This window comes from Ptychodera flava, chromosome 4 (assembly GCF_041260155.1).
Source record: "Ptychodera flava strain L36383 chromosome 4, AS_Pfla_20210202, whole genome shotgun sequence".
NCBI lineage: Eukaryota > Metazoa > Hemichordata > Enteropneusta > Ptychoderidae > Ptychodera > Ptychodera flava.
Window position 1 is genome coordinate 15,558,813 of NC_091931.1, and position 22,514 is coordinate 15,581,326.

Below are 22,514 nucleotides of genomic sequence, written 5' to 3' on the forward strand. Positions count from 1 at the left end.
TAGAGTACAATTATTACGAACTTTCTTTATTATCGAAAAATATATTCATAATCTCGTTGATATGTTGATTTAAACATTATTCACCACGTTTCAAAATTTTCCAAAGATTAAGACAGGAATGATATGAAAATTTTTCATCCAAGGCGTCATTTTCTGCTAAATACAACCAATTTTTCATTGATAATGGACTTCAAGTATATTACATTATAGCGCGGTCATTTAATGTATATACATCGAAAAAACCTGCGTGTACTATTTGATTCTAACATTTCTGTTTCACAAAAAAAACTGATGACTTTTGTCAGTCTGCTTTTGAAAAAAAATAATTATCAGCGAAGGGATTTTAAAATTCATTGTTTCTGCAAGCTATAACTAAACTATGTCTTTCGACTAACAGAATAGGATATCACTAAATTTCATTTCAAGAGGGAATGTTTTGCGATATTGCATCGCAAATTAAATACTTTGTCGGGCTTTCAGACGAAATTATTCCCCTTTTCTGGAAAATAGTTCTTATTGGACAATAAAATAATGCTACACGTACAGTATTTCAAATTTCTCAGCCCTTGAACAATGTGTTTGAATGGGAACTTGTGAAAGAAGTATATTTCCTAGACTGATCGTAGTCATGGGGAGCCTTTACATCATAGTAACATACATGTGTCTGAATGAATTATCGCTCAAGGGTAGTATGAATTTGTCGAGGAATAATGCCATCTGCGTTACAATGCCATTTAGATCTGCGACAAAGTTCAAGTCCAAATTCAAGTTGTTGAGACGGAACACCACAGTAAACTATCTTGAACTGTTAATAATTAACTATTACAGAAAAACTTTGCATTGTATTTCAAATTCAGAAGGTTTCCCGCTTTCAACGATTCACGAAAAGAGTTAAAGACTTTAGAAAAATAGGAATTTCTATCATTTACAAAGACCACTCCTCGCCGACACAAAAAGGGCGCCAAGAATTCAACCACAAATTTCGAGTAAAGTTATGATAATCGCTGTGAAGCATGAACCATATACAATGAAATTTCTTCGGCGAGATTCTGATTATGTCAGTAATTGTAAGGAATGCTTTCAGCGCAGAATGATCGGTGTTCTGTCCTCCTTTCTCTTCCCAAATCGAGGTCACATGTTCAGTTAATCGTCAGCGATGTAGGCGGCGTTGTCCTTCGTTTGAGTGTAGGATTCACGCGTTGGGTTGCGGTATTCTTCAACCTCCTTGCGGTGTTTCTCCAACATAGGACCCCAATCAGGTCTCGGCTTCAGTGAATTCTTAAAACGCTGCAGGTTACAAAAAATACCCCAAATATTACTCAAGTAACATGCTTATGTTAAATAAACAACAGAAGGGAGATATTTGAAATAAAAATCTGCATTTAAATTTTGCCAAATCTTCATTCGGTGAATGTTATGCGCAAATACTTTATGTTAAGTAAAAATATCTGGTAACAATGGGCAATGAGTAAAAATAAATGGTTTGCTCACCTCCATGAAAGATCCACTCTCCTTGACAGGAAGATGATACATCATATAGAAGAAGATTGCACTGACTGATCCCATGACCATCAGCCACGCAATGACTGGATCAGCCCAGTAAGGATACACGTAGGAACCAAGGGTGATTGGCTTGTAATCGATGATGTAATAGACAGTCACAAACTGTAATAATAATGGATGTATATCATCATTATCATCATTGTCGTCGTCGTCGTCGTCGTCGTCATCTGTTCTTAAAATGTCAGTTCATATTGATTTCAATTGAGTTTTCTGATAGTTAGGTTTTCTCGCATATTTACACGTCACCATCATTCCTATAAAGTGTTATTTACGGACACTCGCATATTTACGTACGACCAACGGTCCTCTTACTAAATTCCGGTCCGGGACTATTAAAATTAGCATCTTGATGTATGATAATGATGTAATGGCTGCAGACTGTACACGAGATTCAATAGAAGCTATTAAACTTACTAAATGAAATTTTCACCGGCAAATGTTTAATATAAAACGAAACTTTAATGTTTCCTCATTTGGTATCACAGGGATTGCGACAACTTTAAGGTAGAATGGGCAACGGGGACAGATATTTGGACTCTCAAATCTTTTCAATTTTTTTCTGAAATTTTCCTCAATGAAACGTTCAACCATTCTCTTACCAATTCATGAAGAAATATCAGGGAGTCACCGTGCAAATTTTGGCATTAGTGAAATTTCCTTTGAAAATCGAAAACTTTCTTTCTCCATAGAGTTAACACAGGGATGGTCGCCAATTTGAATTTCAAATATCAGTGAATTTAATCTTGGGCAATTTGCTTCTCCAGTACCAAAATTTGCGCGGTGACCCTCGATTTTTATTCTTGATTTGGAAAGTGAACGGTTGAGAAATTCCTTGAGGGAGGAGCTACAGTTATTGTCCCCTTAGGTTTCTCTTTATCGCAATATCACGGAAATCATAAAATTGTAAAAAACATTGCAGTTCTGTTGCTTACCATGAGCAAAAATGGTGCAATGAATAACGGTATTATACCAGTAATGTACAGAAATACCCAGTACACTTTGGATCTCTCTCCGACCATGACCCTAATGTGCTCTATTATATTGCGGAAGCCTTTATGTAGAAAAAAAATGAAAAAAGATCAATAATGTTAGCTTTCACCAACCCATATCGTGAGCTCGTGAAAAGTGCGACACTTCACACTTTGCTTGGAGCACAGTGTGTGCTACATGTAATAGAAGCAATGTCATACAAACGCACTAGCGTAAGGGAGAATTTTCACATTATTATTCACTGTTTATTTGAATATACACAAGTCTTCTGCAAATACCGGACAAATACATGCTTGGGGTCACACTCCCAGCGATTCGCGCTCACAGCATACCCATCTTCACAGGATGCGCATTATTAAGATTTGGCTTTTACTGACAAAGAGGGCGCTCGTTTACTCACCGTAGATATAAGTGACAGCAAGAAGTTCGGTCAGACCGATAATTAGCATAGAGAATCCCGCTGCGTAGTTGTCTTGGAGTACCAACCAGTAGATGCCAGACTGAAAGGCAGTGGAAATGTGTATTTTTTCGTTGATATTCGTCTTAAATTTCCAAATTATTCCTAGCAGCCAAGTCATTTTCAGAATAATCAACAGAGAATTAATGTGTATTATTCTTTATATCAGACAACTATACCATATTGTAAGCTGGTAGCATCTTAACAAGAATTACAAGACTTTTAAAGATTATAAGTAACTTTTTTCACTTTCTGTTTTCTCTCATCTTTGTGATCTGAAATAATCGTTTTCTGCAGCACTGACGAATGTTGATTCAAATATCATAATGACAAAAATAAAAGAACAATGACTACCTCTGTCACGTGCAGGAGGCCAAGAAGGAAAAATGTAATGCAGATTACGAGGGGTAGCAGCCAGCGTCGTCCTTTACAGACCTTGCGAATGATTTCGAAGTCGTCGAGGAGGGAAGTTACGATCGTCTCGACCATGACCACCTGGTTCACAGATACATGTACATGGGTAAGTATCGAAAATGCATATAGATCTTGATGGTTCGTGTTTTAATCCACTCGGTGAACCATGTTACCAAACCAGGGTGCATATAACGAATTATGGTATGTATGCATGTACAATTAGATAAATAGATAATTAGGTAGAGCAAGCGGTAGATTGCATACATACACACACATACATACATACATACATACATACATACATACATACATACATACATACATACATACATACATACATACATACATACATACATACATACATACATACACACACACACAAACACACATACATACATGCTGCATGCATGCATGCATGCATGCATGCATGCATGCATGCATACATACATACATACATACATACATACATACATACATACATACATACATACATACATACATACATACATACATACATACACACACATACATACATACATACATACATACATACATACATACATACATACATACATACATACGTCCTGTTCGCGATATGAGCGGAGGGTAAACGCATACATACATACATACATACATACATACATACATACATACATACATACATACATACATACATACATACATACATACATACATACATACATACATACATACATACATACATACATACATGCATGCATACATGTATGCATCCATTTATCCATCCATCCATCCATCCATGAGGATGGAATCTCGTGTGATAAATCCATGAGTATTTTCTTATTCATTGGATCATATTCATTTCGCGGCTGCCGCTAGTCAGTTACTAATTCATAGCGACAGTTGCATACACGAAGCCAAGAAAATCAAAACAGGATATGAATTGGCCAGATAAACAAAAGCTAATAAGACGAAGATAGGGTGGAACAGATGGGCAACCAAGGATTACTAGTACTGCAGTTTTTATGTTCTTACCAGTGATCCAACACCGAGGGTAATCAACATGATGAAAAACAGAATTGACCAGAGCGGGGAAACCGGTAACCTTGACAACGCTTCCGGGTAAGCGATGAAAGTCAGTCCGACTCCTGCAAAATCGAGAGAGTCACCATGGAAATTAAAAATATGTGGTTAAAAATATGAAGTTGCTCATGTTTGCTAGACGAGCTGGTAACTCACAGGACACATGCCAAAAACTGATACAATGTGTAATACTGATGTGCTGTAATTTAAGGAAACAGTAAACGGTATCTTACTAAAACTACAAATCTTCATTCAAACCGTTTTGCTTCTAGGGCTAACAAAGGAGCATCGGCATCGTCAGCCCCACGTACTGACAATATTTCCCTACAACTGGCTGATTTTAGCATGACTTTACTGCACCACGAATGTTAAACGCGGGTTCAAGAAGTGTCATGACACCTCCAAAATGCTCACATAACACGTTATCACTATGAAACACAAATACCTGAATCGACGACGTCCTCGACATCTTGTCCGGTCTCGTATGCCATGAATCCAAGAACGGAAAAGATAGCAAAGCCTGCAAACACACTGGTGGCGCAGTTCAGTAGGGGAATGATCGCCGCATCACTGCAACCATAACAAGATTTCAAAATTTAGTGATACCTGATTCCATAAAACGATAATAGATTGCTTTCCGTCATCCATTTTCCCTCTTCTTTCCCTTCATATCTCTCTCTCTCTCTCTCTCTCTCTCTCTCTCTCTCTCTCTCTCTCTCTCTCTCTCTCTCTCTCTCTCTCTCTCTCCCTAGGGTCTACTTAGGGTCAAAGCCCCTACAGTGGTGGAAGAATTCTGCGGTGGTGATCACTTACAGGTATACGTTGTTGTGGAACTTATTGTAGCTTGAGACCACGTGTAGTCCACCATTGGCAGCACTCAGCGAGAAGAAAATCTGAGCCGCGGCGTCTTTCCACACCTGAGAAAATAATGTGATTAGGAACTTGTTTCGTCAACGATGATTTGCAGACTGGTGATATACAGCTTAAGAATGAACAGAAAGCCATTTTGTTCACGAAAGGCGTACTGTTTGTGTTTCTAACACTTTGTAGAATTCCTATCATGACGAGCATTTGTATATTTTACTGTTATTACATTCGGATAAGGCGTTCGTTTATAAGACGATGGAAAGTATTCGACATCCAAAGCATCATTTGCAGTTTTGTTCATTATATGTGGTTTATGATGGACAACAGCTTGAACGGCCGTAGTTTGTCAAGGCTTGTTTGTTTCTTTGTTTTTGTGTGTATTTGTTGTTGTTTGATGCTCTGAATGTAACAGCGCCAAAAAAAGGGGTTCGCGACAGATTTCGCGGCTCTCCTAGTGGCAAAACTGAGAATCCAAGCTGCGAAAAATCACGTGGAAAAATTTTCTGTGGGACCTTTTTGTCATGTATCATTGGGTATAGAGTCTGGATTAGGTGCGGCTGGACTTTGAGGAATATGCTGGTATCTGCCATGTACTAATCGACACCCATTGACCCAGCGCTAGGATGTCACGTTCACAGGCATTATGACCCACCTTGGCTTCGGTTAAGTACTCCCACTGAGGCGATATGTAGAACATGACGCCATCTGCAGAACCTGGGAGGGTTATCCCTCGTATGAAAAGCACCAGGAGGACGGCATAAGGGAATGTAGCGGTGAAGTACACGACCTGTTAGGGGAAGAAAGAGAATTTGTTATGATAAGATCAGATTGCAGAAAATCGCTACTTATGCACCGTCGTATTAAAGACACTCGCCGTAAATCTTTAGAACAGTCCGTGATCAATAATGCTCAAAACACCGTGGTCGGTAGTGTAATTATCACCATCCCAACCGATCTAAATAAGACCGAAATAAGCCAAAACATTACCACTACGTCAAGGTGACACCATGGTTTCCTTACACAGAGAAACGTACACACTATCAACATGATCACCACTTTGTCTATTTCAATGTTCTTGTTACAGTCACCATCTACATGGTTATAAGATCCGTAGACAACTGAATAAACTCACTTTGCCGACGGATTTGACCCCTTTGATGAGAGTCAAAAATGTCAGAAGCCAGGCGAGGAAGAGGCACAATACCAACGGCCAAACAAGAGTCCCAGTGTCATCAATTCCTGTGGACTGCTTCAGAACATAAATCCTATGGTTGACAGAAATTCAGAAGTCAGCTAATGGTATATTGTATGACACAGGTGTCAGTAAGTATGTATGTCAGTATGTCAGTATGTCAGTATGTCAGTATGTATGTATGTATGTCAGTATGTCAGTATGTCAGTATGTATGTATGTATGTATGTATGTATGTATGCATGCATGTATGTATGTATGTATGTATGTATGTATGTATGTATGTATGTATGTATGTATGTATGTATGTATGTATGTATGTATGTATGTATGTATGTCCACACACACCTATCAAAATAGGTACGTCATTACCGCTTAGGCCAAGAAAAATAAAAAGTTTGTTTCTCATTCTCGCGCGCGTCAATTAAGACCCGCCGCGTCAACCTTTTTTTCTGCTCATGAGGAAATAAAACGAAAAAAATATAAATAAACGCCAAAATACGCGACGATAGTGCATAACACAGTGCTGTATAAAACAGAACTGTAAACAAAATAACTGACATTAACATTCTATTCAGAACTGTACACGTACGTCACTGTTGTATTAAGCTGTCAAAACTTTGCATTGCTGCACTAAAAGTCAAACCACAGAACTCTTGCTAAACAAAAATACTAAACCAACACTGCTGTGCATTTCTCTCTGTGTACATTCCTATGTTGTTTTCATGTTTTGTGCACGTTCTTGTTGATTGAAGAGTAAAAAAATTTAGAGAGAAAAAAAAACACGTCACCGCATCACTTTTGCAATATATCTAGAATGAGAAACAAACTTTTTATTTTTCTTGGCTTTATCCTACAGTATAGTGGACGAATTTACGTTTATCACAAGCATAGTCGTGGTAACTTCTGATGGAAAATAACGCCTAACAAGTTCTGGGACCATGTTGTTAAAACTGCCTTTCACTAGAAAAAGACACGAATGCTGCAAGTCTGGATAATATTTATCTGCTCTCTGCGTCTGTGCATAAAACTTGTGTAATGTTGAAGATGTGGTGAGCTCTGCTATATTGTTGCTTGAAACTGAATGAGTTTGCAATGCTGTTTGTAATCAGCTTACGTGAAGTATTCCTCGCTGGCGCTCGTTATGTTTGTTCCGTTTTCAGGCCTTGTCACATTGTTGGAGTCCCTGTCGTCATAGCATTTGTCAGTATTCCAGTCGTTGTTGCATCCAACCCAGGGCAGACTTGGCAGGGCCGTGAAGGATGCGTATGTGTAGAAGACAGCCCAGCACATGACGACGTTGTAATAGATGGCAACCATCCCGCTCAGTATGACCATAGCATAGCCGAGGCCTGTGGGACGATAAGGAATCGAATGGTAAGCACTCTTTGAGTGTAATTTTAATGCGAAGTGCTGGATTTATTGTTTTATTCCACAGAGAATGTTGACTACTTTTATGTTTTAATAGTTTTATTGAAGTTTATAACTGACGCTCTAGCCTTTACCGCCACCTTAAGTTTCAAAAAGTAAGTATATGAAAACCGCAGGTAAATATCGTGACGTATTTGTCTGTTGACAAATGGTTTTAACAGGGCGAAACTTTTCCTTCAAGCTAAAGAGAGTAAGACGCAAACTTACATTACACAAGTGCCACAGTTGTTGTCGAGTTTATCGGCGCCCACCTTTATAAATGCTTGCTCCGTAGAGTAGATTGAAATTTTGACAAGAAACACGTGACACTGATTTGTTGATACCTTCACGTTGGTTGTGGGACTGATTCAGAAGTGCATGCACAGTTCTGACGGATAATTTCCCAAAACGTATCATTTCGAAAGCCACATGGAGATCACTGATTTCATGACGTCATCGTGTTGCCACCAAATATTAGAGAAAGTGATAAATGATTGACGAAATAAAATGTGCAATCCTACGGACGCTCTTCCTTACCTTTAAATAGAGGGATACATTTCCATACTCCGATGCAGCCCTGGCTGGCATACTGACCAAGGGTCAGTTCGATTAGAAATACCGGCATACCCACGAAGAATAACATGATAAAGTAGGGTATTAAGAACGCACCTGGTGAGGAAAAAAGAGCAATTTTATAACATGCATATTTGAGTGCATAAGGTCAGAAATGACTTGTGCCTCTGCCGCTAAACAAGTTTGAACTCGTCGACCTTAAAAACAATTCAAATTTTTCGACAAAATCGAAAAAAAATCCATCAGGATTTGCAGAATTCTTGTGTTGGAAGAGGTTCGTTAAGATTGATTGACACGACAAGACATTTTCCTAAAAGTGTAATGCCTTTAGAAGTATTTTGGTGGAAGAAATGAACGTCGGTCTCAGAGTTTTGACAAAACAGAAACGTCAGCATTTGCCGAAGGGGGCGCTAAACAAGGCCCGATTCCTCGGTTGTAACTCCCGTTGGGGCACACTACTGCGTTAGTTAAACACTGAGGTCGGTTACCTTCTAGATGTTCATCTCTTTGTCTCTGATGAAATACGACATAACTTATCAAAAAATAAAACAGAGTGTGGTGTGCCCATCAATTGATTACAACATGGCAATTACACGGTACATGATGTTTGCACCTGTCACACTAGGTCAAAGTTTATTGTATTCGAGTTCTTTCTACGGAAAGTCAAGATTCTCCCTGGCTCCGAGATTCAGCCAAATTCTGTTGCGCATGATCACACAGCTCTAACCTACTTAGCCTTTGCATTCCATGCATTTCCGATACAGAGTTCAAAATTTTCCTTCGGACTTAAGTACTACAACACTATCGATTGTATGTCCTGTCACATTTAAATCTAATAGGCTTTTGAACCACAGTCCCCTCGCCCGCGTGGAGGGACTGTTTGGACTGTGGACAATCTGGGAGAGCTACTATTATCAAGACGCCCCGTCGCTGAACGATGTCAAATCTATTCTGATTATATTTTCAAGGAATGGACCTGCGGCCAATGTTGGTGAGGAAAATTCTCTTTCTTCGCGCCACTTCGTGTCGACCGGATGCAAAGAGTGTTGTTTGACGTCATCACAAAGGCTCTTGATATGATATTCTTATCTAGACATATGATGTATGACCCGCCACATGCCGGCCGGCGAGGGAGCACAAATCTTTATGGCCAGGTTAGAGGGTAGATAAGGTTGGTTTTCTTCGACTCTGAAAAGATCGGAATGACCACGATGATATGGGGACGACAGGTGAATAACGCGGCATTTGACAAGACAGCAGTTCATTTAGAAGAAAAAAATGTTATGGCGGGAGATTCTTTTTGAAAAAAAATGAGGAGTTGTAAAATGAATTATGACAGGTCATATTGGGGTTAGTGGAGATGGGTATATTTATGGATTATGGCCGGATGATTGTATTGAAGCAGCTGTTGACTCCTAAAAAAATTCACGTCGTTTTATATCGCGGTTGATTTATAGTCAGACATTCAAAAGATGCCTGAAAATTCGCCGACGCGTTCCACTAATTTTGAGAACGTAGTTTGTGGCTCGTGTTTACTATTCTCGTCGTATATTATGAATGGGAAATACATGAATGTTCGAGGAGATGGGGTTGCCATATTGGGAAATTTTCAAGTACATAAACGGCAGTATTTTTGAATTATAGCTGCTCCGTAGGAGTAAACTCAGTTATCGATGAACTACACTAGTGAATTTTCAACAACAATGAGGTTTTCGCAAATCTACTTATGTTATAATTGCCCGATGGTGATTTTCAGACTAAGATATTAATCAATTCCGTCTAGTAAAGAAGCTCAAGTTGGAAACGTCGGCCTGTACAACTCAAGGAGACTTGTGGGTAATTTATACAATGTTGTCCTGCGTACCGGTTATGGAGCAGTGTTGTGTGCGGCAGTTACACTGCGAACGAGGACGAGTCCTTTAATTAAACACACATACAAGAGACGCAATGGTGGTGAGAAAAATGATTTTGTAACCAGACACCAAAGGTATGATGCAACAACGTTACTACTGAAACCGATGCATGCATGGAGTCGAGCCAACGACACAAGAGGTCGAAGAAACCACGCTAAAATGGGCTTTGTTTACAAACATAGCCGGTTTAATAACATCTTTGTGTCTTCGATCGCAGGAGAACAAGATTATTTCTGGAAGCTTTAGTGTTAGTGCGTCATGAATCAGCATGAGCACAATATGGTTTAGTTGTTCAGTTGTCCAGGACCTGTTGCTTGCAACCGTAAGCTTATATATACACTTATTTAACTACCCTCTGGGACTGTATAAGCGGCCTACGTCGAGTAACCATGGAGACAAGGATGATGACTCTCAACCGTTAGTACTCAGATACATCGCTTATTGACTGAACAAAGTACAAAGGTGCTTTTGAAATAATATCTGTAGAATATTAACACGGATATTAGTCGTTGTCTGACTAAGGCGATGGGTGTATTTGTTTGTCGTTTGGAATTAAAACCAGTGCATAATGGGACAAATATCACAAATAACCAAATTCAAAATGTCTCCCGGCACAGCAGAAGCAATACAATTTCTGTTTATGCTACAACCGCGACTTAAAGTGGCGGTGCCTTCTCTGTTTACATATTATTTAAGTAATAATGTACCTCCGGGCCTCCCGGCCTATAGTGGACGAGGGCAATCTTTGCATGACATAATGTATGAGGCGAAGCTGAGTACATTGTGGAGTGCAAAGTTTGCTTGAGTCCATCATGGACCGGGAGAGGTGCATTATTGCTTTTAATTCATAGTTTTGGCGATGCAAGTGAGTTTGTAGTTGTAGAAAACATCTGGGCCAAAATGTCGGATAATCGGTAATCAGTAATAGTCTGATGGTATGGCGTCACAAAATTCACTGGTTTTGTGAAAGCTATAATATAATTCAATATATAAACCGCTAGTAACGTATGAAGAAAAAGGTCAGCATGTCGGTCAGAGGTGGCTTCTACTCTCCTGTCTCCATGTGCTAAAATACACAAACATACTAAGTCTTGCCAGGTGCGGTAACACAAGCAAAAGTAGTTACGGGCCGTTTCCTCAAAAGGAAACGCAAATGAATTTGGCGTTCTTGATTGGATGAGCCTAACTTCACAACTGTAATTATATTTTATGGATAAAAACATTGCTACAATTGTTCTTTTGGTTACAATTTGAAAGCCTGTTACGACACAATTCTGCCCACGCGTGTGTGCATCCGTTTGACCAAATTTGATAAATCAGATTTGGTATGATGCTTCAGTCACCTGCATCAGATTAAATTATTATATACTGAATTAGAGAGGGCGGGTCGTGCAAGTTGTTCATGCATATTCAACGACTTATTGAATTAGGTCTAACGTCCGAGCTGAGAGTCCAGAGTTTGTCCATGGAGGTAAAAGTGACTGACTCCTCTACGTCCATGATTTGACCATCACCAAAAGACACATTTGAATACAATAGGAAGCTTTAATAGCACTGACAATGTTTAATTATGATGTTGAAGTTTGGGGGTGTGACATTTTGTCATGATTATTGAATCAGTTACATACAAAACCACATAATGCTGGACGAGATACATTGATATCTATATAGCCTGTGTAATGGGAATAATTTCGGACCGAGTATGCAGATCTGGAAGTAATGAGTTATATATGTATAGATTATTCATGTAACTCAAATGCGCTACAATTTATACAGTCATTTTTAAAGTTTGCACCCGATTTTGCTCTTTGTGTTCACACAAGTCTTACTTGATGACGGTTCAGAGGACATCTAACTCCAGTTTTACCCACACATTGTCAGGCTTCTGGGTGCCCATAAACTACACAAATAAAATCTGTAAATTGATAAGAAAAACCCTGAGACTGACGTGCAAATTGGACAGGTGTTTGCAATGCACTTTTTATTGTTTGCTTGCAATAAGAGGTCGGTTGAATTTAGGACAGTGTGGAAGGGTTGAAGTTTATGATGGATGAAGTTGTAAATAACAGAGATTCTTCATCATGGTTTTGCAACCTCTGTTTGGCTTAGTATAGATTCCCTAACATCTGTCTGCCTTCTTTCTCTGCCTGTAAATAACAATGCGATATTTTAAGTAGCCTATAAACACAGACATTTTCCGTTGAAGTAAGCATAATCAAGTTCTACAGGTACTATCAAGGATAACTATCGCTAGTCTATAGAACTTGTAATTATACATACTCGTAGAGTTCTCTTGTTTACAGTAGGGCGCCACATGTGTTTGAACTGGTAAAACCGATACACGGAGACGTGTCAAATTCGCAACAGGTTGAACTTTTTTTTGGTTTTAGAGACATCGATCATAATTATGACGGTGTCGCTCAAGTGTACAATTTCCTTTCGATTGACTATTTGAACTTCTGAAATTTGCATATGACCCCAATTTCAATAAAGTTAACAATTCTATAGATTCAACTCACGTCCCAAAAGAGTGAATTTAAGATTTAAAAGAGAGACTGCCAGCAGTGTAATTGTAATTTTCCTCAGCTAGCAATAAAATGATCGTAGTATTTACAAAATAAAGTAATTTGATCGATCAGTGTTCACCAAGTTCTATCTGACGACGATGCTGACCTTCGTGCAAATTTAGGTCGGGCGGTAAATGTAGATTTGAAGCAGATTATTTATTGATCTTTAACTGCATTTTATAATAGCAGCCTGTGTACTTGTAGGCTGTAAATTGTGTCCATGGCAACACAACAATAGCAACATTTACAAGTTCATATTCATTCCCGTAGGGTGTATACGTCATGCATAACCGAGATGGTCGACCGATCTTGCACCTTTTTTTCCATTTTTTTTTCACAAGCTGCCGCGAGACATGGCGTCATCATGGAAACTGTATCCACGACGTCATAACTCATGGAGGCGGCCGACAGGACACAGTTTGGTGTGTTTGATCATGAGTGCAGAGAATGTGGCACGCATGTATTTATGATGTGTTATAAAATTTGCTACTCAATGTATGTTTGTTATCTACGTTTGATGTTAAAACAGCTTGAAGGTCACTAACTGGGTTACCTATCATCGAAAAGTTTGTGAAGTAGTGAATGTATATTGTGAGGATTTTGTTTTCATGAATTCTATCGCCTTAAACACTAATTCCAAATCGAGGCTAAACCTCCGACAAGAAGCCTGCATCACGGTAACCAGGGTGATCACAGTCGATTTAATGATGGGAGTAAGGAAGATTTGATAAATCTCACCCAAAAATACTCTACGGCCCTGACAACCAAGACATCCATAGATTGCCGCCATTTAGATATTGAAGCTTGACAGGGTCAATGCATGATACGTAAAACTACTCATTATTCAATTTAATGAGCCAGCACCTGTAACTTTTGAAGATATTTTCACTGATTTTTGTTCTATATGCCAGCGCCATTGTCTTGTTCTACTCCCGACAGCATGCTGAAACAAGCACTATTTAGCTTGTCAACACAGCGTCTATACATATTAACTGTACTTTTATTGCTATCATTTGAATTCCAGTCTGAACAGGAATTCACTTGTCAACAATAAATATAGGTCTATCAATGTACTCTACACATGTGCAGGCTGAGATGACAAGCTGGGAATACCGTCTCTCAAAATGCTCTGGGGATTTTGAGTCGAGACTTCACATGGTTTTATTTATTTATTTATTTAACTTTATTTACTGTCGATAACATGTTCGGCCAATAAGGCCGATCTTCCACAAGGTCGACATAAAGGTTTTGTGCATAGCCATATAAATGTATCTGTAGTTTGGCTGGGATGTAAAATATAACTGTTCTGCCGACTATACAATGCAAGATTCGCGGTACATGAATATTCCATGTTGATTAAGGGTCATTAGCATAGAATTTTAATACCGAAACAATGCTCATTAATGTAATCTGCATATTTGAATATCATTATACCTCGCATCTTGCACTAATATCTGCCGACGACAAGACTGACAGTAACTCATTTGAGTGGATATATCAAGGGAAATTTTCCATGTTAGATTCTCACGAACTTGCAAACAGGGCAATATTTTTGAGACATGTATCTGTAATTTTTGATATCTGTAAACATTAATGATCAATAAATGATACATTTCAACCTTTAACGTTTTTAGGTTTTCAAGATAGTACTTTTGCTATTACTTTCTTCGTGACAATTTTGAAGTTAAAAATGAGTTTATTAGGTAACGCCGAATTCAGATATTCGTTGGTACAAACATAGTCCCTTCTAGCACAACGAGCCTGGCCGGCAATTTATAGTACCGTCTTCTAATAAATTAAGGTAAGTGCGCCTCGGGGACAGATATTCGGATTCATAAACTTTGAAATTACCTTTTACTTATGAGAGCTCATATACAGCTTATGGAGTAATTACCTATTTTGTTAAAATCGAAAATGCAATCTTTCCCTGGTGAGTAAACACCGGGATAGCTGTCATTTTGAATTTCAAGTATCGGTAAATATTGGACAATCTTTTCTCTGGTACCAAATTTTACGTCCCCGATTTTTATTCTTGATTCCGCCGAGTGGGAATGCGGAAAACTTGATCAAACTTTTAAATCTTTCAATTTCAAGACAGTGGATCTGTTAGCGATCTGATGACGTCTTGCTTAATGCTGGTGATCGGAGTATCCGGCCATGAATGCGATAAGGACTCTAGTACAAATTTACAAGTCGTAAAAGATCTTGTATTACAGCGGTAATTACCTACATTGATCACGTGAAATGACCATCATAAAAACGCGTTACGGTGAAAATAACGGCACCTCTCGTACAGAATACCAAAATGATGTCTATCTTTGCATGATGTTTCATGGTATCTTTAACCATCTACTGTCTCACTTCGGTACACACCGCTCTTTAAAAAAGCTTAATCCGCACTGGCGTCTTCGCTGAAAGAGGGGCACAGAGCATCAGTGAACTTTATCCCGATGACCTGTAAGCCGTTATATTAATATTTTTACGACTGTCGTCCCATAAAAAAAAAACTTGAAAATTACTGAGTTTATCTCCCCCTTGATGTCACTCGTCTGAGGTTGACCCTTTAAGTGATGTACCTACCTCCTCCATTACTATAGCAGAGGTACGGGAATCGCCAGAGGTTTCCCAACCCAACGGCATAACCTAGACATGATAAAATAAATTCTGCCTTGCGTGACCAGTTCCCTCTTTCGACGTTCTCGTCCTGGCCTTCCGGCACGTCGCCATTCGGAGCCTGATCTCCCATAGGCTTCAGCTCGATGTCGCCGTTGGTGGAATTAACTTTTTCATCCTGAAAAAAAGTGGGAATATTCAGAGAACATTTATCCTGCAGGCCGAAATCACCGAAATTTAAATGACGTTCATTTTGTATTAAGTGTAACATCGGATGTGAGATTCAAACAACCGCCTGGTCTCTAGTTTCGCCCAATCCAAACATTACAAGGCTGTGTGAGCCCGACAAAATTTTCAAGTACAAGACACGCTTACCGATTTCAGTTATAGATATTCTGAAATTAGTAATGAGAATTTTTGGCAGATTAATTCCATCCTACATGTACATCCCGTGGCATTGGTGTGATAGTAAACATTGCGTGTGTTCATTGTTTTGCTTCGGAATCTGTTCAGTGAATGTAATTTGCAATTTTCTGTGTTGTTTAGGTTTGCTTATTTTGTGTGTTTGCATGTGCTTTATTTGTTTTCTAAGATACTGCCACTATAAAATGACGAGAAATGGAAATATAAGTGAATACACATTAGGCCATTGGTTTTGACCATAAGTGCATTAGTATGTGTCAAGGACCGACTCTGGAAGCAAAGTGGGACCAGTCGTGAGACATTACGAATCGATGGCACCCAAAGTCTTTATCAAATATCATGCCGCGACACTTGTTCTAATATAACAGGAATTTCTTTATTCCGTTGGGCGACTAGCGTAACATGCTGTACGGACAACCTGTCCATCTTTTTAACAAAAAAAATCAAACTTTTAACCGTTCTTCTATGATAATGAAATCTTGGCAAACCCCTACCAAAACCCCTACAAATGCATATAGAAGCTGGTGTCAAAGCGGGCGGAGCTTGATGGTTGCTACTCAGCGGTATTTCACTCTGTATGCAACGAAGGGAACAACAAATGATACTGGATTGATATGTGGGCTGACAGCAACCAGCACTCTCGCTAGGATAAATACAAGCAATATCAGATGGAGATGAATATGTACCGAGGCAAACTTTTCCATAACAACTGAATCATTTATAGGTCAGGTGAAACCATAAAAACATCGTTTTACCATGAGTAAATATTGCATTTCGCATGTAGACACAAGACCTGGTCTATATCGCATTTTATCGCCCATACAATGCAAGAACCACTGAGAGCGGAACAATGCTTACAAAACACGTGTTTGGCATGAAAAAAAATGAAAAACTGATGTAATCTACTGATAGAGGTTGATATGAGGTAGATACCTTGGACTTTAATATGTCTTTAATCGATCAAAATGTCCAAAGATCGGTATTTGTTGAGTTTCCATTGTGAGGCGTATTGGCCATGCATCATCACAACGATTTGACTTGAAAATGTGTATACTATATGATTCGTCTGCAGATTCTGATGTACCCGGTACGGATCCTAACTATACCCAGTTGTCATCGTCATCATAACCATACCGTGTGCTTTAAATACACACAACATAAAAATAATGAATGCTAAGTCTCCCCTTTGGCAGTGGAGAAAGGTGGACAGGAAAGACGAGGCCGCGACAATTTCTTGGCTTCGTAACCTGTTCATTTAATTTGGAATTTTTAACTATTAAATGCGACTTAAAGCGTCATCTTCGAGAGGAATTTCATCGCTTCCAAGATCCACTACTTGACGAATAATTGAAAGGTCAATAATTTGCACATATTTTAATAGTGATAGGCTGCTGAGCGGTATACAGGTACAATAAATGGATGCATGAGCTGCCGATCTGCGCATGTGCAAACAGTATCCTCGAACAACATCACCGTACAGGTACATGTGGTGATGACGATGATGATGATGATGATGATGATGATGATGATGATGATGATGATGATGATGATGATGCTGAAATAAAACGAAAGGGAAGATAAAAAGTCGACAGGTCGATAGGTTCACTAGTTAGTGAGGCTGAAATGGTTCTATCTAATCGATTGCAGCCTCACTTCTGGTCGCGAAGCAATAGTCTACAAGTAAGGTAGTTATAATATTCGAAATCGGATGCAAGTTCTGTCTGACTTTTTCAGCTGACCCTACAACGTTTAAGATTTTTTAGTACTTGAATGTGAACCGCAAAACGACATAAATTCTTCTTTAACCTGATACAGTTAGCGTCACGTTTTGGGTCGCGACGACATTGTCGCCCCTCGAACGCTGACAGTGGGTCTGGAGGGATCGGTCACTGCACTAGTGTAACCATCTAAACTGAAGGTCACTCTGTGTGTTATTTATGGTTTATTGCTTGTTTGATTAACTTATTACCTTTGCCAAAAAATGGACCCTTTGTCTGAGTCCGCTGTGGTGTACTCGCGTTTAATGGTGTTTGACTTGGCGATAGCCATATCAGCGCGCGAACAAACACTGCACGTGTTTCTCACGATCCAGCCAATTTTGTACCAAATCGCGTTTCGTTTTTGTCTGTAGCAAACTCTTTGATTCCTCTATTGTGGCTACCAATTGATTTGTTTGGATCGTAGCTCCTGATACAAATGCATGAAGACATTATCATTGGTGCGACAAGGACAGTCTCGAGTCAGAGCGAAGCCAGGATACAACGAGTTGTTTGATTGGTCAGCAATCTGGAAGCTAGAATCCGAATTGAAATTGTAAGGCGTGTGCATTTATCGAAATATAGGCGGACTTCATAGAGTTTTCCTATAAATCCTAAGAGAAGGGGCGAACAAAATCCATGGCTGCGGTTACAGAAATAAATCTGAGAAAAGTTTCAATTCAAGTCGTAGAACGGATGCAGATACTGTCAAGTGTTGTCCACGTTCACATTTACAGCAGGCGTCCCAACTCTTCCAGTAACAGAGCTTCGCGTAAAGTACATAATTAAATGTAGACCTACATTTCGTGGAAAAAAATAATACAACTGTTTCAAAATACAACAGTTAAGCTGTTCAATCAAACCAGGTTGTTTTTCAAGAAAGTTAATTCGGATGTTTAGGATAGAGTATGATGCGAGATGTACATCTGCAAGAGGACGAGGATCAACAGGTTGCACTGCCAAATAGATGGCGCCATTTGACATCGAAGTTCAAATTTTAACTGTGGATGAAATGTCCTAATTTTTCTGCTGTGACCTGACATTCTCCTTGCTCTCAGGTCTGTGCCCTCGTGTTGACGGGATATGTGAAGCAAGCAACCGCATGTGAGCTGGTTATGTCTATTCAAATATGGAGGCCAACTTACAAGTCATTTTTCATATAAATATGAGTGTACATGTCATGTCCGTCTGTCTGTGTGTACCGGTCAGTGATCGGGTGACCTCGTCCTAGATTCTATCCAATGGTCGATGACATTATTCCCCCCCCCCCCAAAAAAAACTGATGAAGTATTCAAAAATACTTCATAATCAGTGTACCGTTAAATATGATTTGCTCAGCTTAGTGACGTGAAAACTTCGTCCCATACACTATTTCTGGAAAATACACATACGAGAACCGCCTGTTTACTTCAAGCGAAGGCGTGGCCCAAATTTTGAAAATTAATATTTCTGAGTCATTCACAATTTGACGTTTTGATTTCTTCTTCCAAAATTTATGGCCACACCCAAATTTATTGCAATAATTGTTGCCACTTCGCCCTTTCTCGTTCTCTTTTCCACCAATCAGAAGCGGTGGTTTCTGCATCGTTTCTGCTTCTGTTGTTATTGTTGTTGTTATTGTTGTTGTTTGTGAAAAGGGACGATATATGTAGACATACCTAAAGAGATTTTCGTTAAGGGACGGGCATCGTTGAACATAGATAGGAAAATGGAAAAGATTGCAAAAAGCGATTCATTTAACTTGCTTTATGATCAATGCGGAGTCACTGATAAGCATTTGCACGCGAACACGTCTGGGACCACAGAGCTTGAGTTTACATTAAACGAGATGAAACGATAATGGCGACCAGTGCAGAACAGATCGACTCAAACTATAAAAATAACAATATTCGATTTTGATGAAAACATACACTCAAGGAATACATTCAATATATCGCGAAGCCGATAAGGGATGATGCAACCCTACCTCAGGCGTAGATAACTTGTATGAACTCATACCGTCCTTGGTTCGTCCGACCGCTTTTTGTGGTATCTTAGCACTTGGATGGCACTATTCCTCTCAGAGATCATGCAGCAACTAGATCGGAAGTAGGGCGAAAGTGCGGTTAGCTGGTCTTCCCCTCGGCAAGACAGGACACGTAAAATGCTTCGCGAAAAGTAGGTCCCACCTTTCTCCAACGACGGCTTGCCAAACACTGAGACCGCGTGGAGATCTTCGACTGTTTACACTGCTGGCACGTGAAATACAAATATTCATTTATATTGGTAGATATGATTGATTGCCCCCCCCCCCCTACACAGCCAACCCCTGACAGCGGAGTTCTGATAAACAGATACAGCATAGAAGTCGCCTTCGCAGTGGCAAAAAACATTGTAAAGTATAGTTTGTATCATGATTGCTATTGAGAAGATACCATGGTCGAGAAGACAAATGTAGTATCCGTTGGTCCTGTACCCAGTTTTCAAAGTCAGTATTGTTAATCTTATCCAGGTAAAAAACAATTTTCCTCATCTTCTGTGTTTTCATGGCCGCATAGAACCATGCGACAGTAGAGTCGCCCTCAGTCTGAGGGCTTATCGTTCTCTTCGTTTCATGTTTGGAAGAACAAGAATTTTAAGAAGAAAAATAATCATTACTTTTGTAGCATGCGCGCAATGGACACCTTGTACACGTCGATAGCTGTGCCATCAAGCAGAATTGGTACGATCGCGAAAGAATGCAAGTCACTTGCTTGTGCCTCTCTGTCTGAGTGAGATACATATGAAAGCTTTACTCCGCGAGCTGTAACTTTTGAAATGTTCCGATGATTTTTGTTCGTTACGTTGAATAAAGCTTCTCGTTTTACTTCCGAATCACATCAAAATGGCCAGTATATATATCTTGTTGTCGCTGTCTGTACATGTATGTGTGCAATATTTGATTTACTTGTTGAATACTGAATGTTGGTCCGCACTCACTTGTCAATCCAGTAACGTCTCCTATTAAGCAAAATGCATTTGAGTGTGCTAATTCTTTGGGTTCGAAATCAACATTGGCGAGAATAAAGAATGTATTTGTGTCATGTAGAATATGAACAACGAAAAGTATCATCCAAACACTTCAGGGATTGTCCCTTAAAATAGCTAAAAGGCAAAGACAACGATTCATACACCATTTAGACAGCGACAGATTAGGCGCCATGCAATAGTAAACAAGCGCTAGGCGACTGCTGGGCCGGTCTGACCTGGGGATGTGGTATTACACTAAAAAGTTGGTGTTATCTACATCAACAGGGAATGAGAAGCGGAAACAGAGAAACGCCAGCGCTCATTTAATATTCACATTCCACAAATGTGAACTTACCCATTTATGGTGATTACAAACAGACACATTCTACTTCTCTGTTGTAAAAGTTTCACATCCCAGGTTGAACGTGTGACGGGAAGCGCCATATTGCGTATTGATTCACGTGGCTGCTGGTATAGTTTCCTTTTTAGACCGAAATTCACCCTTCTTAACGCCAATGCTGCAAGGAAATAGACATTTCAAAAATTTTGTCCGCGGAAAACGATCATTTAATGGGTGCTGTTCTATTCGTTTGATTTCATTTAGTGTTCGGTCTTTTACTTCTTTTACTAGGATCAATTCATACTAAAAATCATTATTTACTGATACCAAAATATTTACATTTTTAAGCAAAGCTTATCAACACTGGCTTTACATTATCTGCAGTGATAATTAACCTTTAACTCAAAATTGCGTAAAGAAAGAAACCGAAAAAAATGGAAGTTGCTTGGCTCAATTTCAGCGGTAGAGTTCAGCGATATCACCATACAGTGACACGCATGGAGATTTGAAAATTCATAATTTATGAATTTGTATTCATGTACCTAATAAATTACATCCTTGATAACCTTTCTTCCGTAACAACACAACTAATGCATGGTATTCCGTGATCACATGATTATAAAATTATGCTGTGACGTGAAAAGTGTCCTGCTCACGCCTTTCGTTGCATCCGTTCTATTTTGCTCATAACAGTCTATTTTCGTAACAATAAATAAAAACCACCAGACCTCGCAATATGGGATCACGCGAGCTAAGAACTCATGGTGCGGTCAAATCGACATCTTTGACCTAAAAAAGGCACACACGTCTATAAATATGTGCTGTCCAGGACTTGGACATTATGCGATTAGCCTCGACTCGCTGTCATAACATGATAAAAGCGTTCGTATACGCGTATTGCCAACCACAATGTTTAATCTGCAAATATATAGGCAAATAGTATACTTTTATTCTGAGCGATTAAATTTGCATGTAATTTGCAAAACCACTTGTGAGCATACGTCGGTTAGGCATTATTTGTGATGATTTTTCATATCGTTTATGAATATTAATAAATTATTAATATGAATATTACAGAATATTAAAACTTTTTTTTACAAACAATATGTCTACTTTGTGTAAATACCGTCTGGAAACCCCATTGTTGTGATAAATATGATTTTTAATAAATTATGATTATGTCTGGAAACCCCATTGTTGTGATAATTATGATTGTTAATAAATTATGATTACGAATAATAAAGTCATATTTTTCACATTGTAATCTCTACTTATGTAAACCATCCTCTGGAAATCCATATTTAGTTCATGATATACGCTAAAGCATACAAGTGACACCGTTGTCCATGTTCAGTCTACGGCGAGAGTTACTACACAGTGTACACT

General features: G+C 39.0%; 1 protein-coding gene across 1 annotated transcript; it reads right to left on the reverse strand.

Annotated features, from left to right (window-relative positions):
- LOC139130994 (sodium- and chloride-dependent glycine transporter 1-like) lies at nt 1-20,046 on the reverse strand. Its single transcript, XM_070696882.1, has 14 exons — nt 19,767-20,046; nt 15,588-15,798; nt 8,492-8,623; nt 7,662-7,896; nt 6,486-6,618; nt 6,006-6,140; nt 5,300-5,403; nt 4,932-5,056; nt 4,439-4,551; nt 3,365-3,505; nt 2,954-3,053; nt 2,496-2,614; nt 1,492-1,665; nt 1-1,287 (listed from the first exon to the last, which is right to left on the reverse strand). Exons 1-14 carry the CDS (start codon nt 19,794-19,796, stop codon nt 1,144-1,146), a joined length of 1,896 nt encoding a protein of 631 aa, XP_070552983.1. The 5' UTR covers nt 19,797-20,046; the 3' UTR covers nt 1-1,143.
- Nucleotides 20,047-22,514: the final 2,468 nt, after the last annotated feature.

Excerpts from the sequence above, each read along its gene's own strand:
- LOC139130994 (XM_070696882.1), bottom strand. The coding sequence starts at position 19,796 with ATGAGTTCATACAAGTTATCTACGCCTGAG. Across the intron at positions 15,799-19,766 it reads ACAAGTTATCTACGCCTGAG|GATGAAAAAGTTAATTCCAC; the intron begins GTAGGGTTGCAT and ends ACTTTTTTTCAG. Across the intron at positions 3,506-4,438 it reads CCCTCGGTGTTGGATCACTG|GTGGTCATGGTCGAGACGAT; the intron begins GTAAGAACATAA and ends TCTGTGAACCAG.